The sequence below is a fragment of the Rana temporaria genome, chromosome 2, assembly GCF_905171775.1.
Source record: "Rana temporaria chromosome 2, aRanTem1.1, whole genome shotgun sequence".
NCBI lineage: Eukaryota > Metazoa > Chordata > Amphibia > Anura > Ranidae > Rana > Rana temporaria.
This window is the reverse complement of record NC_053490.1, coordinates 425,477,780-425,493,680: the sequence shown is the minus strand read 5'-3', so window position 1 is coordinate 425,493,680 and position 15,901 is coordinate 425,477,780. Positions and strand designations below refer to the sequence as shown.

Genomic DNA, 15,901 nt, shown 5'->3' with positions numbered 1-15,901 from the left:
CAGTGGGAGTAAACAAATTACATAGTGCCTGTAGTCAGTAGGAGAAAAAGTGTGCCATCACTGGTGTCAGTGAAAGGAAAAATGCCCCATTGTTGGTGTCAGTGGGAGGAATGGTTCCCCACTGTTGATATCAGAGGAAGAAATGTTGCCCCCTTGTTGGGTGTCAGTGGGAGGAATAGAGCACCGAGGGCCGGATAATGGCAAGCAAAGGGCTGCAGTTTGGAGACCACTGCTCTAGGGCTGTTCTGGTCTTTTAAAAACATTATTAAGATTGCTGTGAACTCCTGACCTTAGAAATGCACTACACAAAGGAAAGTGACATATATAAAAAAAAAAACACTTACCGCTTAACTTGTGTGATACTGTTGTGCAATACTTCTTTCATTTTTTCTTCTACCTTCTTTAATATCTGAGAGGAAACAGATCACACTTTTACAGAACATGTATATAAAAAACCCTACATAAGAAATAATAGGAGAAAGATATAACTTATATAGGCTGACTAACTGAAAGTGATGCACTCTCTATGTAGCCAATATCTTACCTTAAAGCAAGCATCACTAATTTGCGGACCGCGGTCCGGACATGGACGGAGTGACAGTCCAGCCTGGACCGTGGCCGCACCACCCAGCTGCCTGAACAGACTCCTCTCCTTCCACCACAGCTGTGAAGGATCACTTCCCTGTAGGGGGGCAGGAAGAATGGCAGGGTGGACCTGGACTCGGACCCCAGGTCCAACCTGGAGGGTGACAGGAAGCACGGAGCCTAGCAGTGCTGGCAGGCGAGCACACTTAGAAGAGGAGTCCACTCTCCCCAAAACTGAGTTAAGGTAGGGGGAAAATTATGAAGGGGGTTGTGAAGTGAGAGGGGGGAGCTGTGAAATGGGGGGGCTCTGAGGGGTGAGCTGTGATAGGAGGGGATGTGAGAGGGGGGAATTGTAATACTGGGGGGCTGTGATGTGAGAGGGAGAAGCTGTGAAATGGGGGGTTGTGATGTGATTTGGGGGGCTGTGATGTGGGAAGGGGGAGCTGTAATGTGAGAGGGGGAGCTGTTATATAGGGTGCATTTATTGTTTTTCACTAGGTGCCTTGAGAGCATTGCACCTGCGATCGGCAGATCGTGAGAGTCAAGAAGGACTCCTGCTGTGACTCCAGCAGTGTCTTGTCAGTGTATCTGTCTCCTCGTACCTCGTACAGGCAGGCAGTTATACACTGACAGGAAGAATCAATGAACTACCAGAGAGCTCAAAATGATATAACTTTTATATATATATAAAAGTATTATGCATGAAATAAAAGAAAACATATTCAGTAAATATACTAAACCTGCTTTTTATTACAAATGGAATAACAAAGACTGTATACATTAGGAACATTAAAACAGGTAACCACCCCCCTTTCCCTTATAACATTTATAAGCTTCCTGCCAAAATGCATTTTCAGTTATTGACAATGCTGATCCAGAAGCATACACTGCAAGCTTGATCAATGTTTTCCTGATTTTCAGGTGCCATTTTATCTATAAATGAAGGGATTGTGTGTTTTTGTGGGGCATTGGCTTGCAACACTCCCTTACTTGAAGATGCTGCTGGTGAAGAAACACTTTGTGATGATCCAGAAGCAGCAGAAAGTGTTTCTGGAATGGGAACTGTAGAGGGAAAAGCTACTTGCACTTTTCTTATGGTCCTCTTCATTTAAAGTAGAATTGCAGAGATTTAGTGTCCCCGTTGGAAGATTCCCCCTCTATTATTTTCTAGGGGCAATGCAAAATTTGGGATTTTCTTTTACTTTCAATGATAATGATAAACGGGACAAATAGAGAGGATGAATCTCCTTTATAAGACAACAATAAAAACTGACGTGTTCTAATCCCTCTCCACTCTATCCAAAACAACATAAAACGTTTTGCCTTTAGTTATACTTTAATTCTATAAAGTATTTTTTTGTGTCTTTAGGGCACCTCTGGTATGCCAAGATGTGTTTTGTTATCCTTGTAGCATTTGGAAAACAAAATTTCTTCTAACAATATTTGCCAATTGCATTTTTGTTCTCAGCAGAAAAGGTTTTCAAACTCTAGATGTTGGTCTCACTATTTTACTGGGACATTGGGGAACCTTTTGGTTCAATCTTTTTTCAAGTTAGATCACACTGAAACTGCTCTATGCCCTCGTAGTTTCCACTGATCAGTCCGTCCTCGCCCGATGCATGGAAGCCCATCCCCCTTCTCTTCTCCATCTAGGTGGGGATGGGCGTCTCTTTTTTGCGGCATGCCATGGCGCCACACTTTCCAGCTTTGCGTTCTGGCTTTTGCTGCTGCTTTTGCGTCGGTGGGCTTTCTCTGCATGATGCTTTACCATTTTTCTAATGGGGAGACGCTGTGCAGTCCTCACCCTGAGGGTCCCCTTTGCACTCCCTCCACCCTCTCTTCCCCAGGATGCTTGGTTCTATTTGAACCCACTATGCATCAAGGTTCATTCATATATACTGTGTTCTGCTATGATGCACCAGTTTAGATGCTGTTACTCTTAGCACCCATCTAGCTGGTTATATAATTACATACCCCTGCATATGTGGTTTTTAGCGATCTTATAGAGCTTAAACAACGTCATGCTGTGTTTATTTTTTATTGTTGTTATTATTCTTCTGATGTTTTGAATCATGCTCCTTCAATGTTCTGTACATTTCCTACCACCAGGGGGCACGGGCCTTCAGCTGCGGACCGCCCACCCTGTGCGATTTCCTTGTACTGGCGGGGGGGTTTGGGCTGTGTTTGCAGCGTACTGGTTCAGCTGCGTGCTGCTGGCTCCACTTACCCCTGCCAAGAAGTGTATCTATAACGCCAGGAAACCGATTCTTTATCAGGTGCCGAGCAGGCAATGCGCATGCCCAGATACGCACCAGCACATTGGCCGACGTGACGGCGCGAATGGGTGACGTCATCAGCCTATGAATGTTAGCACACATGCGCGGGCATCTTCTTAAGCCTGCAAATGGCGCAAGTGTCAGTACAGATGCTGCTTCTGCAGCACCGACATCACAAACTTTGCCTCCTCGTTTTCAGTAAGTGAAGACTCCATTTTGGGTTATTTGTTCCTGACTGCTGTTGCAGGATGATGGGTGGTAACTTTATTTTGTTTTTTCTCTGTTTTTTTTTTTGGCCATTTTCCTTCATAGCTGACCAATAGTGATGCTATAATGCATGCTTCATTGGTACTTCTATTTAGTTTGCCTAGCATTTTTACCATTCGATTTTGGACTTATCCCCATGTACATATGCATGTATTTCATGCAATCCACAGTGGCTAATACACACTATCTATAGAGATATATGGCATGGTTATAAGATGGATGACCATCAGTTTTTTCCCCCTCTCCATCCCCTAGCTAAACTGCCAAATTATTTACGATATCTTATAATTCATATTAAGTGTCAATAATAACTACACTGTGCAGTTTATTGTTGGCAAAGATATTAATCTTTTTATCTGGTTGTTTTTTTCATATTAGGATATTTTTCTGCATCCTGAGGCCCCTGGGTGGTTGGTTGTTGGGGGTGTCTTCACAGGGACTTTTGTGAGGGCCAACCACAGCTGGGACTGGGATTTTTGTCCTCCTACGAATGGCAATGGCAGCTCTGCTCCAGTCTTCAGGACCTTGTGTCCTTTACTATATTTAAAAAAAAATAGTACAAAACATTCTGACGAATAAGTCTACAAATTCGGTGTCTGGTATGTATAATGGACGTATTTGCGGCCCCAATGATGTTGTCTTCTGGAACTATTTTCTAAAGTGTTTTCTTTTTTGCTCTATTCTAGAATAAAGTTGTATTTTCTCCTACCAAGAGCCTCCGAAGAAAGGATTGGAATTCCTGAAATATGTTAGGCTAAAGGAGGAAAAACTCTCCCTTTCATTGGAAATTTGTATCAATGTTTCCAATTCATGTTTTGTACTATCCAAAAGTATATTGTGCAAACTATTAATATGCTTGACATACTTGTATATTTGCATATATATAACATCTTTTAAAACAAACAATATATTTTTCTAATAAAAAAAACTTATATTTTTATAGTATCTAATTTTTGTTTGCCCTTAAAAATCTCGCTGTGGGGGTACTTATGCCCTTTCAGGGGTTATTCTTTTGACGCCAGCAGGAACACTGTCCCATACCTTGGGGTGTTTGCTTTCCAAAATGAGATCATTTTGTGGGTAATTCCACTGTCTTGGTGCTGCAGGGCCTTCAAAAGTGTGATAGGTAGGAAATAAATTAGATTTATTCTCATACAACACCTGACGACGATTCATGCATGTTGGACCTTTCTATGTGGCCAGGCTGTGTAAGTCTCACACATGTGGTATCGCCATACTCGGGACGAGAAGCAGAACGTATTTTGTAGTGTATTTTTTTCTGTGTACATGCTGTGTTAGAAATAGCTTATAAATTGACCACGTTGTGTAAAAAATAAAAGTAAAATAAGTTTTCATTTTCTTTCCACGTTTTTTGAAGACTTCTGGAAAAAAAATGAACCAATAAAAAGACTCATGATGCCTCATAGAATATACGTTGGGGCATTTGCTTTCCAAAATATGGTCATTTTGTGGGTAATTCTATTGGTTCCCCAGGGCCTTTAAAATAGTAATAGGTCATTAGGAAATTAGATGTGTAATTTATGCTCCTAGAACGCATGACCGCGCTCCCTGCATGTCGGACCTCTCTGTGTGGCCAGGCTGTGAAAAAATTCACACATACATGTGGTATCGCCATACTCAGAAGTAGCAGAGTGTATTTTTGGGTGTAATTGGAAGTATGCATATGCTGTGTGTGAGAGATAACAAAAACATAATTTCTTAATTTTCCCAAGTATTGTGGAAAAAAATTACAACTTCAAAAAACTTACCATGCCTCTTACTAAATACCATGGACTGTCTCCTTTTCAAAAAGGGGTAATTTTTTCGGGGTATTTGTACTGTCCTGACATTTCAGGGCCTCAAAAAATGAGATAGACCATCAGTACAATACATAACTATAACTTTCACACAGACCAAATAATATACACTTATTTGGGTTAAATTTTTTACCAAAAATATGTAGTAGTATAAATGTTGGCCCAAATGTATGAACAAAAACAACTTATTTGCAAAATTGTATCATAGAAACTTTTTTTTTTTTTTTAATTTTCGCTCTTTTTACACAAAAAAATAAAAAACCCAGTGGTGATTAAATACCACCAAAAGAGAGCTCTATTCATATGAAAAAAACAAAAAAATTTTGTTTGGGTACAGTGTTGCATGACTGAGTAAAACGGCTGGTCGGTAAGTGGTTAAAGGTGGAAATACCGGTAGTTCTGAAATGATTTATCTTTGTGTAGTTTTTTTTTACATCACAGAAACCTAACATTCTAACAGGGTTGTGTAGACTTTTTTTTATCCACTGTAATATATATATATATATATATATATATATATATATATATATATATATATATATATATATATATATATATATATATATATATAGATATAGTGCATATTTATGTAACGAATATATGAATATATACATATATAGAACTGTATGGTGAAAAACCTATAAAGACAATACACAGAATGGTGTGAACTGGAGTTAATTTTGCCAAAGTTGTAAACAAGTTATTGTCCTTGGGATGGAGAAGTCTTATCAAGACGAAAAAAGTTTGATTTTATGCTGAATACGTTGGGTGACCTACTCACTTTGGATAAGGATTTTTTAATTGGGTGGAAGTGACTATTTGGTGGATAATGACTTTTACAAATAATTTTTAACAAACCTATAGGAATTCTGGGAATGAATATGGAACAGGAAGTGAGGATTTCTCAGAAGAAATAAGGACATTTAAAAGCAAAATCGAAGGATGAGGTAAGTGAAGGAGGACGGCACTAAGGTAAAGGAAGCTATTTAGGGATTTTTTTTAACCTTTACAACCCCTATAAGAAAGGCTAATACAGAGTCAAGGTCACAAGACAACTTTTAGGCTACTTTCACACTGAGACGCTTTACAGGTGATCTAGCGCTAAAAATAGCACTTGTAAAGCACCTCTTCTGTCACTCCTGCCTGGGGGCTTTCACACTGGAGCAGTGCGCTGGCAAGACGCTAAAAAAGTAATGCAAGCAGCATCTTTGAGGCACTTGAGGAGTGGTGTGTATACACCGCTCCTCAAGCGCCCCTGCCCATTAAAATCAACGGGGCAGCACCGCAGAAGCGCTGGCAAAGCGCTGCTGCAGCGGCACTTTGCTGACGCTTTTAACCCTTTTTCAGATGCTAGCGGGGGGTAAAAGCGTCCCACTAGCGGCCAAAAAGCATGACACTTTATGCCGATGCTCCAGCGCCTCAGTGTGAAAGTGCCCTTAATGCTCGTGATTTTTTTTTCTTAAAACTACAGAATGTAATTGCTACAATATATATCACTAATCTGCTGATTACTGTATAATCTTCCCTTGGATAATTGTGATCTTGGCACAAATGATCATTTTTGGGAGAAGTGATCAGATTACAAACATGTGTGGCATTTAATATCGGAGGACATTATATACATACTTCATTAACCGATTCATTCTCCTTCGGCTCATCGCGATTCTGGAGATCGAACAGGACTAAGCCATGTTGATAAATTCTTAAGGTAGCAAAGCTGAAAAAAAAAGGAACATATGTAAATGTATGATCTGTTTCGGTTTGCAGTAACAACCTTACTTTTAGCCTGGATGTAATTTTTTATTATGAAAATATATGCCAATTCTAGAAGTTAGGGTAGATTTACACTTTGGGGCATTGCTTGCTTTCCTCCATGGTAGTATGGGCCTGACTACCATAACACCTATGTGATCTTATCCTTCATATGTACTGTGACCAAAAAAAGTTTTCGGCACTGGAGAAAAGAAAAGTTCCCCCTTTCTGCACTTACCAGGCAGCTAAATGGTACAAGTGACAGGCTCCACTTATCTCTGTTGATGAAAAGAGCTGCCATGCAGACACAGAGCAGGGATCCCACAGCAGACACTGGCATGCACATGGATACATTGCTATCGTCTGTGCCTGCACTGACCCCTAATGAACTTGAATGACACCTCTGTTCATCAGTACTGGTGAACAGAGGCGGTGATCTGCCGATATGGTTCCTCCTATCGATATGGTTCCCCCCTTGACTGCGTAGGCGCCATCTGAGCTGACGGAAATCACCGAACCTGATCAGCTGTAGCCACAGGTCCAGGGCGACGTGGAATTCGCTGTAAGTGGCCAGTCGGCCTCACGTCCTTGGACAGCTCACTGCGCTTGCTCGGCCTCCTGGCTCTTTTTTTTAACATCCTCCAATCCACGGGGATGGTAAGGAATGAGCCTGGATGCTGGGCATGCGCCGTGTACAGCTGATCAGGTTCGGAGATTTCCGTGGGCTTCGTCTGTGCCTGCGCAGTCAAGCAGGGAACCATATCGATAGGGGAACTAGCTTGACAAGACACCGGTCGGTCATTGATGCTGTAAAGGCCACCTAAATGCTCAGGTAGTACAGACTGGAGGGAAGGAGTAGCAGTTGCTCCCAAGAACCAGATTTCTTCTTCTATTTTAACTTGACCAATTGCCATTAAACGCTATCCCCCACCCCTTTGCTCGAGTTTAAAAAAAAATAAAGAGTTCTGTTTCCAGTCTGGAGATAAACAACCATCAAGAAGAAACATTTTGCTGAAAGAATCCAGAAAGACGCAAGAAGCTCTTTTTTTTCTTACACCTGTGAATACCAATCATTTCTTCTCTAAACGCCAACATCTAGGCGCTGTTCACCCATGTGTTAATACTTGTGCATCACATAAAAACAATAATGCATGCTACTTGCAACGTTATTGTTTTCAATACATCCAGTTCACAGTTGTGTGTTCCGCCACATCTTGGGAAGCAGATCAAGTATGTTTCTTCATCTGTCGTCGTGAGTCCAAGGAAGTCACACAGAAGTCAAAAGGACAAATGCATGGTTACCGGGACCAGTTCCTAGCAGAATGCCATGTCCTAGCTACATTTGGAAAACTTCAGGTCCTTTCACACCTCCCTTGAAGGCGAACACATAATTTAAGAAAATGCACAATGAAAATGTGCAGTGAAAAAGACGCATAGGTGTGAAGTCAGCCTCAAACGTTTATTCCACATGTTTATTCCACAGATACAAAGGTACATTAATTACTTTCCGACCAGTGACCATAGTTATATGGCGGCAGATCGGCTCTACTGCGTGACTCTCCGTAGCTGTACGGCGGCTCACGCAGTTGCAGTTGGGGGCAGGCATCTAGTACAGAGGCAGAACGGGGATCTGCCTTTGTAAGTAAGGCGGATCCCGGTTCTGACAGATGACATGTCGGAGATCTTCTGTTCTCAGTCATCGGGAACAGTGATCTTTCATGCCCCTGGCAACCCACCCCCCTACAGTTAGAACACATCTAGGGAACACAGTTAGCCATTTGATCGCCCCCTAGTATTAACCCCTTCCCTGCCAGCATCATTTTTACATTGATCAGTGCATTTTTATAGCACTATGTAATTTGGGGTCAGATTTGTCCGTCACAATGTTGCAGTCCCGCTAAAAATATACCATAGTTTATAGACACGATAAGTTTTGCACAAACCAATCAATATATGCCTATTGCAATTTTTTTTTAACAAAAACATGTAGAAGAAAATATATCGGCCTAAACTGATGAGCAAGTTATATATATATATATATATATATATATATATATATATATATATATATATATATATATATATATATATATATATATATATATATATATATATATATATATTTATTTTCTTGGATGTGTATTATAGCAAAAAGTAAAATGAAATATTTTTTTTTTCAAAATTGTCGCTTTTTGTTTGTTTAAAGTGCAAAAAATAAAAACCACAGGAGGTGACCAAATACCACCAAAATAAAGCTCTATTTGTGGGATAAAAAGGACGTCAATTTTGTTTGGGTACAACCGTACAATTGTCAGTTAAAGCAACGTAGTGCCGTTTTGCAAAAAATGGCCTGGTCATTAAAGCGGAGGTGCGGATTTTTTTATTTTAAAAGTCAGCAGCTACTTTTAATAAGGACACTTACCTGTTCTAGGTGCCAGCGATGTCGGCCCCCCAAGGCCGATCCCTCGATCAAGCCAGGTCCCCGTGCCGCCATCCTCACTAAGGGCAACAGGCAGTGGAGCCTTGCGGTTTCACTGCCCGTTTCCTACTGCGCATGCGCGAGTCGTGCAGCGTTTTCTGAATGGGCGGCTGTTTTCTGAGATACACACGGTTCCCAGAAGACACCGCACCCCATTCCCCAGTGGTCAACGCGAGGACGGAGGAGGAAGAAGACCTGCCGCAGACTAGTAAGAGGCAGATTAGGGAGATCTGCCTAGCAACCACAATTTCTGGTAAGTAAACATTTATTTTTAGGGTGGACCTCCATATTAAGGGGGCAAATCCTTCCGAGGTTGAAGTGGGTAAACGTATATCGCAAAGGTTAACTCAACTGTATATGCTCCTAAAGATGTATTTTACTCCTCACAGGCTCCTCTTGATGGGCCTATGAACAGACTCTACTTGTACAAAGTGTAATGTCGCGTACACACGATCGTTTTTCGGCATGAAAAAAAAAACTTTGTTTTTCAGCATGTCCAAAAAACAAAGTTTTTCCAACTTCATCATTAAAAACGATGTTGCCCACACACCATCGTCTTTGAAAAATGATCTAGCAAAGCGCGGTGACGTACAACACGTACGACGGCACTCTAAAGGGGAAGTTCTATTCGCCTTTGGGCTGCTTTTAGCTGATTCCTTGTTAGTAAAAGACGATTCGCGCTTTTTTGTCTGTTACAGCGTGATGAATGTGCTTACTCCATTATGAATGGTAGTTTTACCTTAACGAGCGCTCCCGTCTCATAACTTGCTTCCGGACATGCGCGGGTTTAAAACGTCGTTTTTGCCCACACACGATCATTTTATACAACACGAAAAACGACATTTTGAAAAACGACATGAAAAAATGCAGCATGTCAGAAGCCGAAAAACGATGTGAAGCCCACACACGATGATTTTAAATGACGTTTTTAAAAACCTCGTTTTTTTTCATGCCGAAAAACGATCGTGTGTACGCGACATAAGTGGGACCATGGTGACCTCATACACCTTTTGTGGAGGTGCCCGAAACTTCATTCCTATTGGGTAGGGGTGATACATAGGATCAACTCTGTCTTTCAGGTGGTCCTTACTATAGATTTAAAGGCCTGCTTATTGGGTTTATTGGAAGAGTATAACTGGGAAGAGTATGACTGGGAGGTGTATATCAGGGAGGCTATCCTTAGAGCTTTGTTCCAGGCACACAAACTGATCATGGTATATTGGAAGTCAGAGGTCCCCCCTACTGTTAAGGAGTGGGTCATGAATATTGGTAAACTGTTAAGAATGGAAAAGCTTATATACCAACATGGGAGAAATGCGCATAAATTTGAGAGGTTATGGGCACTGTGGTTGGATGTTCCAGGACTTGCTCCGATGGATTTGGCCATGGATAGGCTACTTGGGCTCAACGTTGGCTAGTTTTATGTATCTCTGCAGGGTATACTGACAGAGTACTGGAGTGGTGACGGTTTGTCTGTGTATGGTGCAAAGCTTACTGTTGCTTGGCCCCCCTGTTTAGGCAAGACATCTTGTTTACTGCATCAACAGGCTTACTGATTTGCTAAAATTGTCCTTAGTGGCAGATGTGTTTCCGTTGAGCTTTACACTGACATGTACTACTGGCATTGTATGTTGATGCATCTTCAATAAAAATCTTTGTTGGGGAGAGGCACTGAACAGACATAGCAATCATGTTCTGAGAAACCTTTTTGAACACCTGTGCAAACAAAGCTTTGGAGGTTACTTCTGCCTGACTGGCTCCAAATGGGTACATTCATCTGCACATGCTTTGAATATTAGGAGGCTTGCAGACAGAGAAGAGACAAAAGTTTAGGCATGATGCCAACTGCCTGTGGATGTAGCCTGAAGCATACACATGGATGCTTGGTTAAAGTGGTTGTAGCTACCCAGGATATCTCCTAAACCTGCACGGTTTAGGAGATACCCCCCTGTGTCTGCATGTGCTGAAGTCATCGCCAGTTTGCACTGGGGCAAACTGAAGCAATGGCACATATGTGCCGTTGCTCCAGTCTTCATGCCGTTAACGGCGGCTCCCGAGCGCACTCCCGCGAGTGACGTCATCGCAGCTCCGGCTGACATGTCCGGGATGACATGTCGGCGGCCGGAGGGGGAGATGTGGACCACTGCAGGGGCTTCGATCGGAGGTAAGTACTACATAATGAGCTAGTATGCTATGCATACTAGCTCATTATGCCTTTGTCTTGCAGGGTCCTTTTTTTTTTTGTGGAGGGTTTACTTCCGCTTTAACCCAAGTGCTAAAGGCGTTGTAAACCCTTGAGGTTTTTGACCTTAATACATTCAATGCATTAAGGTGAAAAACCTTCTGTAGTGCAGCACCCCCCTAGACCTTCCCCCTTTTACTTACCTGAACCCGATCGTTCCAGTGAGGGGGACAAGCACAGAAGCTCCAGCTGCTGTCCCGGGTCCTCATTGGATAGATTGATAGCAGCAGCAGGTCAATCAAATCCAGTGACACAGGAGCCAGGGGTGGGCCGAGTTCTGCTGTCTGTGTCAATGGATACAGCAGCAGGACACAGGTGTGCGCCCACACGAGGGCCCCTATGGAATCCTGCTCTCCGTGGGGGCACTCGAGAAGAGGAGGAGCCAGGCGCGCCGCTGAGGGACCCCCGAAGAGGAGGATTGGGGCCACTCTGTGCAAAATCTTTGCACAGAGGAGGCAAGTATGACGTGTTTGTTATTTAAAAAAAAAAAACATCACTGGAGCTTGTAGTCACACAAGCTTTGGCATGTAAAGGCCTGTACACGCGATACGAAAATAGAATGGAAACATTTGTACAATGAGCTGTCTGCCGATTTTCGGATGGTTAGGATGGTGCTTTCGACAGCCGATTTTGCTTTTTCGTCAGACAAAAGTTGGGTGTGCAAACTATAAAAAGATGTTAACTCCACGTCCAATTTTCATTTCATTTTCGTAGGTAAAAAAAAATCGTAAAAGCAAGATTATGCATGCTCAGATTACGTCACTTCTGACGTTGTATTCTGTTGTACAAAAATTTGTATTGTGAGTAAACTCTTCACTTTCAACAAGAGACTAGCATGCCACAAAAAAACTGACATTCGGTCGTCCGAAAATCTAAGCGCGTGTCAGAGGCGCAGCACCCTTTCTGCTAGGATCACTTTTTTTTCTTTTTTTTTATCATCAACAGATCGAACTTTGGCTTAGTATTTTAGGACGATGTGCAATTAAGCCTTTTTGAAATAATAGCATTTCCACTGATGTTGGTAAACAGAGTGGCAAATAACCAAACATGAAAAAGAAGCCCCTTTACCCCTCTGTCTGTTAGCACAGGCATACACCTGCAGACCAATTGTTTTCTACAGCTAGCCATATACCAGTTGAAGTTCATTCAAAAATTTTAGTTTTAGGAAAGTTAGTTTGATGATTTAATAGTGAATAGGGTCAAATCAACTACTGAATTTGACCATAGTGATTAATAAAATCGAAGAAGCAGGATGGATAATTTTTCTTGCACAATAAAAATTTGGTTATTGTTTGGTAAATTCCATTCACTTCAAACTTGAATGCTAAATGCAAATTCAATTTTGAAGAACTTTTGAATGACATTCATCAGATCTCATGGTATTGTTAAAATGTACCGATGAGAAATTTTTTTTTTTTTTTTTAAATCTACCAATGTATGGCCAGCTAAAGAATAAAAACGCATTGTAATCCACTGATACAGCGATGTTCACCCGATCTGCCTCGTGTCTTAATTGTGACCATTTTTTTGCAATCCTTAAGGCTGGGTTCACACTATACTACACGACAGTAGTACGACTTTCATCCTACTTTGCTCTGCGACATCAGTCCTACATTGGTCCGACATCCATCCGACTTTCATTAACAGGATACTACTTTGATCCGACTTTGTGATAGTCTGACTTGTTCTTTGACCAATCAAAACAATCCCAGAGTGAGATAAATTCCTTTTACTGCTGCTGTAATCACAATGTCAAAAGTCGGATGGGAAGGACAAGGCTCCTACTTTGATCCGACTTCAATGATATTCAATGGGCTGAAGTAGGACCAAAGTCGGACCAAAGTAGTGCAGGGAGCATTTTCAAAGTCAGACCGACTTGTGTCAGACCAGTTAAGACAGCTCTCATAGGGAAACATTGATTTCCACACGTCATATGCTACATGAGCTCCCAATGTCGGAGCGTTTGTCGGACAAGTGTGAACCCGGCCTTAGACATTGTTCACTCATATGGGCACTATTGTTGAATATTATGTAATTCACTAATTAATGGTAAAGAAATGATCACTTGTGATGTATTTTTAGAGTAAACATTCAGAAAAGATAACAAGGCTCAAGTCCAAGTTAATACTGATAGTAGAGTTATTCCCCGACACCTACAACTGCTGCCAGAAGGCACTTGAGATAAGAAAAGTTAGATGTCTGTGGCATGTAATATAAAAATAAGGCTCTTGAGACTAATTATAAGGTTCTAATGCCGCGTACACACTACCGTTTTTCATGACGAGAAAAATGCAATTTTTTTAATTGGTCATTAAAAACGATCGTGTGTAGGCTCCAGAGCATTTTTCTCGACGAGAAAAATGGGCATTAAAAATTTAGTACCTCCTCTATTTTTTCTCGTTGTTTTTCTTGTCGTGAAAAACAGTCGTGTGTAGGCTTTAACGATGGGGGGAAAAACGTGCAGGCTCAGAAGCAAGTTATGAGAAGGGAAATTTGCATAATCAGCCCAAAGGGTGGCACCATTTGAATGGAACTTCCCCTTATAGTGCCGTTGTACATCACCGCGCTTTGCTCAAGCTCACGATCGTGTGTATGCAAGGCAGGCTTGACAAGAATCACATTGAAAAAAACATAGCTAGAATATCCTGACATGTGCCTGCTTATTTCTTCCTGTGCTTCAAAATCTGTGCTTAGATAGGGACTTCTTCCATATTTGATGGACTTGTCCAGTGGTTCAAAAAATGGGGATTGGAGTCTTCCACATGCTCACCAAATTACTAGGTTCCATGATACCATTACAAGCAAAATATGCACTGCTGAACCTAAGACCCCACCAACCACCACAAAACCTAATTTAAACTGATGCTACATGTTCCTTGGTAAAACAACTATAGCCTGGAAAACAGACACCCTTTCTACTGTTGAAACTAGATCTCAAAATTACCCAGATAATAATCCACGGGGAAACTGAAAGAATGGACAAATATGATCCTGCAAACCTGTCTGTCGCTGGGTACCAAACTATCAACCGTGGGCTGTCATTGCCGATCTCCTCCTGAAACTGCTAGTTGCCTGCAATGTTAATCACTGGGTGGATGTAGCCTGAAGCATAACACTAAAAGAGCAGGATGAAAAATGTATCTTGCACAAAAGAAGCTCTAACCATGAAATGTGGTTTTCGTTCTGGAAAGTCCATTTACTCCAAACTCGAATGCTAAAAGCAAATTCAATTTTGAATGACATTCATCAAATTTCTTAGGGTTTTGTAAAATGTACCGAAAGGATTTTTCAGAAAAAAAAAAATGTATCAATGTTTGGCCAGCTAAAGAATAAAAATGTGTTGCTATCCAGAGATACAGTGATGTTCACCCAATCTGCGCCGTGTTTTAATTGTGACCATTTTTTTTTTAAATCCTTTACCCATTGTTCACTCCTGTTGGCACTCGGTTTTCTAAAGGTAGAAAACAGAAGTTTTTTTTCCTCTCAATTTGTCATCGCACGTCCCTTATGGACTATTATGTAATTCGCTAATTAATGGTAAGGGAGCTGCAATGTATTTGAGTAAACATTCATAAAAGATAACAACCCACATTTTTTGTGTTAACTCAAAGTTAATACTGATAGTGGAGTTCCCTGGCACCAACAACTGCTGCCAGAAGGCACTTGAGATAAGAAGATTTGGATGTCTGTGGCATGTAATTAAAAAAAAAAAAAAAATGGCGTGCGCAGACTAATTATGAAGTTCTAACGCTTTATACTGGCTAGAATATCCTAACATGTGCCTGGTTATTCTTCCTTGTGCTTCAAAAGCTTTCCTTAGACAGGGACTTCTTCCATATTTGATGGACCAGTCAAGCGGCGCAAAAGTTTCGGGTGTTTACTAAGATCCCACCAAACTCCAAAAAAAATAACTTAAACTGATGCTATATGTTCTTACAGAAGCAAAAACTATAGCCTGAAAAACAGCCACCCTTTCTACTGTTAAAACTAGATCTTGAAATACCCTAATATTAATCCATGAGAAAACGGAAAAAATTGACAAATACCTAATGATCTGGCAACCCTGGATCACACATTTCCCCGGGTTTGACGAAGGCTTATTGTACCTGCACTCTTCCCCCCCCCCCCTTCTCACTGTCTACCAGAACCACTCTACTTACCTAGAATAGCTCCTATATAGAAAGTACTGACCAGAGTATTGCACTCAACCATTTTGTAATATCCTCAAGAGCTGGGTTTTATTATTATCACTGTACTTGTTATTTTCTGTAACCTAGCCATGTTCGATGATGATATGGTACCTCTCGCATAAGCATGGCCAAAAATATTGGAAGCCCTGCATTTCTGTCAGATAATGCAACGCTTCACCCAGAAAATTGTTGCAATTACAAATGTTTAGGCATTCTAATATATATTTTTTTGTTTGTGTTAGTATGACACAAAAAAAGTGGAGAAACAAAAAGCCAATGTGTCTTTTCTCCCC

General features: G+C 41.2%; 1 protein-coding gene across 1 annotated transcript in view; it reads right to left on the bottom strand.

Annotated features, from left to right (window-relative positions):
• The window catches only part of SMS (spermine synthase), a 271,766-nt gene that overhangs the window by 166,592 nt on the left and 89,273 nt on the right, over positions 1-15,901 (bottom strand). Inside the window, exons 3-4 of the mRNA XM_040338251.1 lie at positions 6,572-6,662; positions 345-409 (exon numbers count right to left, since the gene is read on the bottom strand). Coding sequence (XP_040194185.1) covers positions 345-409; positions 6,572-6,662 — 156 coding nt within the window. The remainder of the gene's footprint in view (positions 1-344; positions 410-6,571; positions 6,663-15,901) is intronic.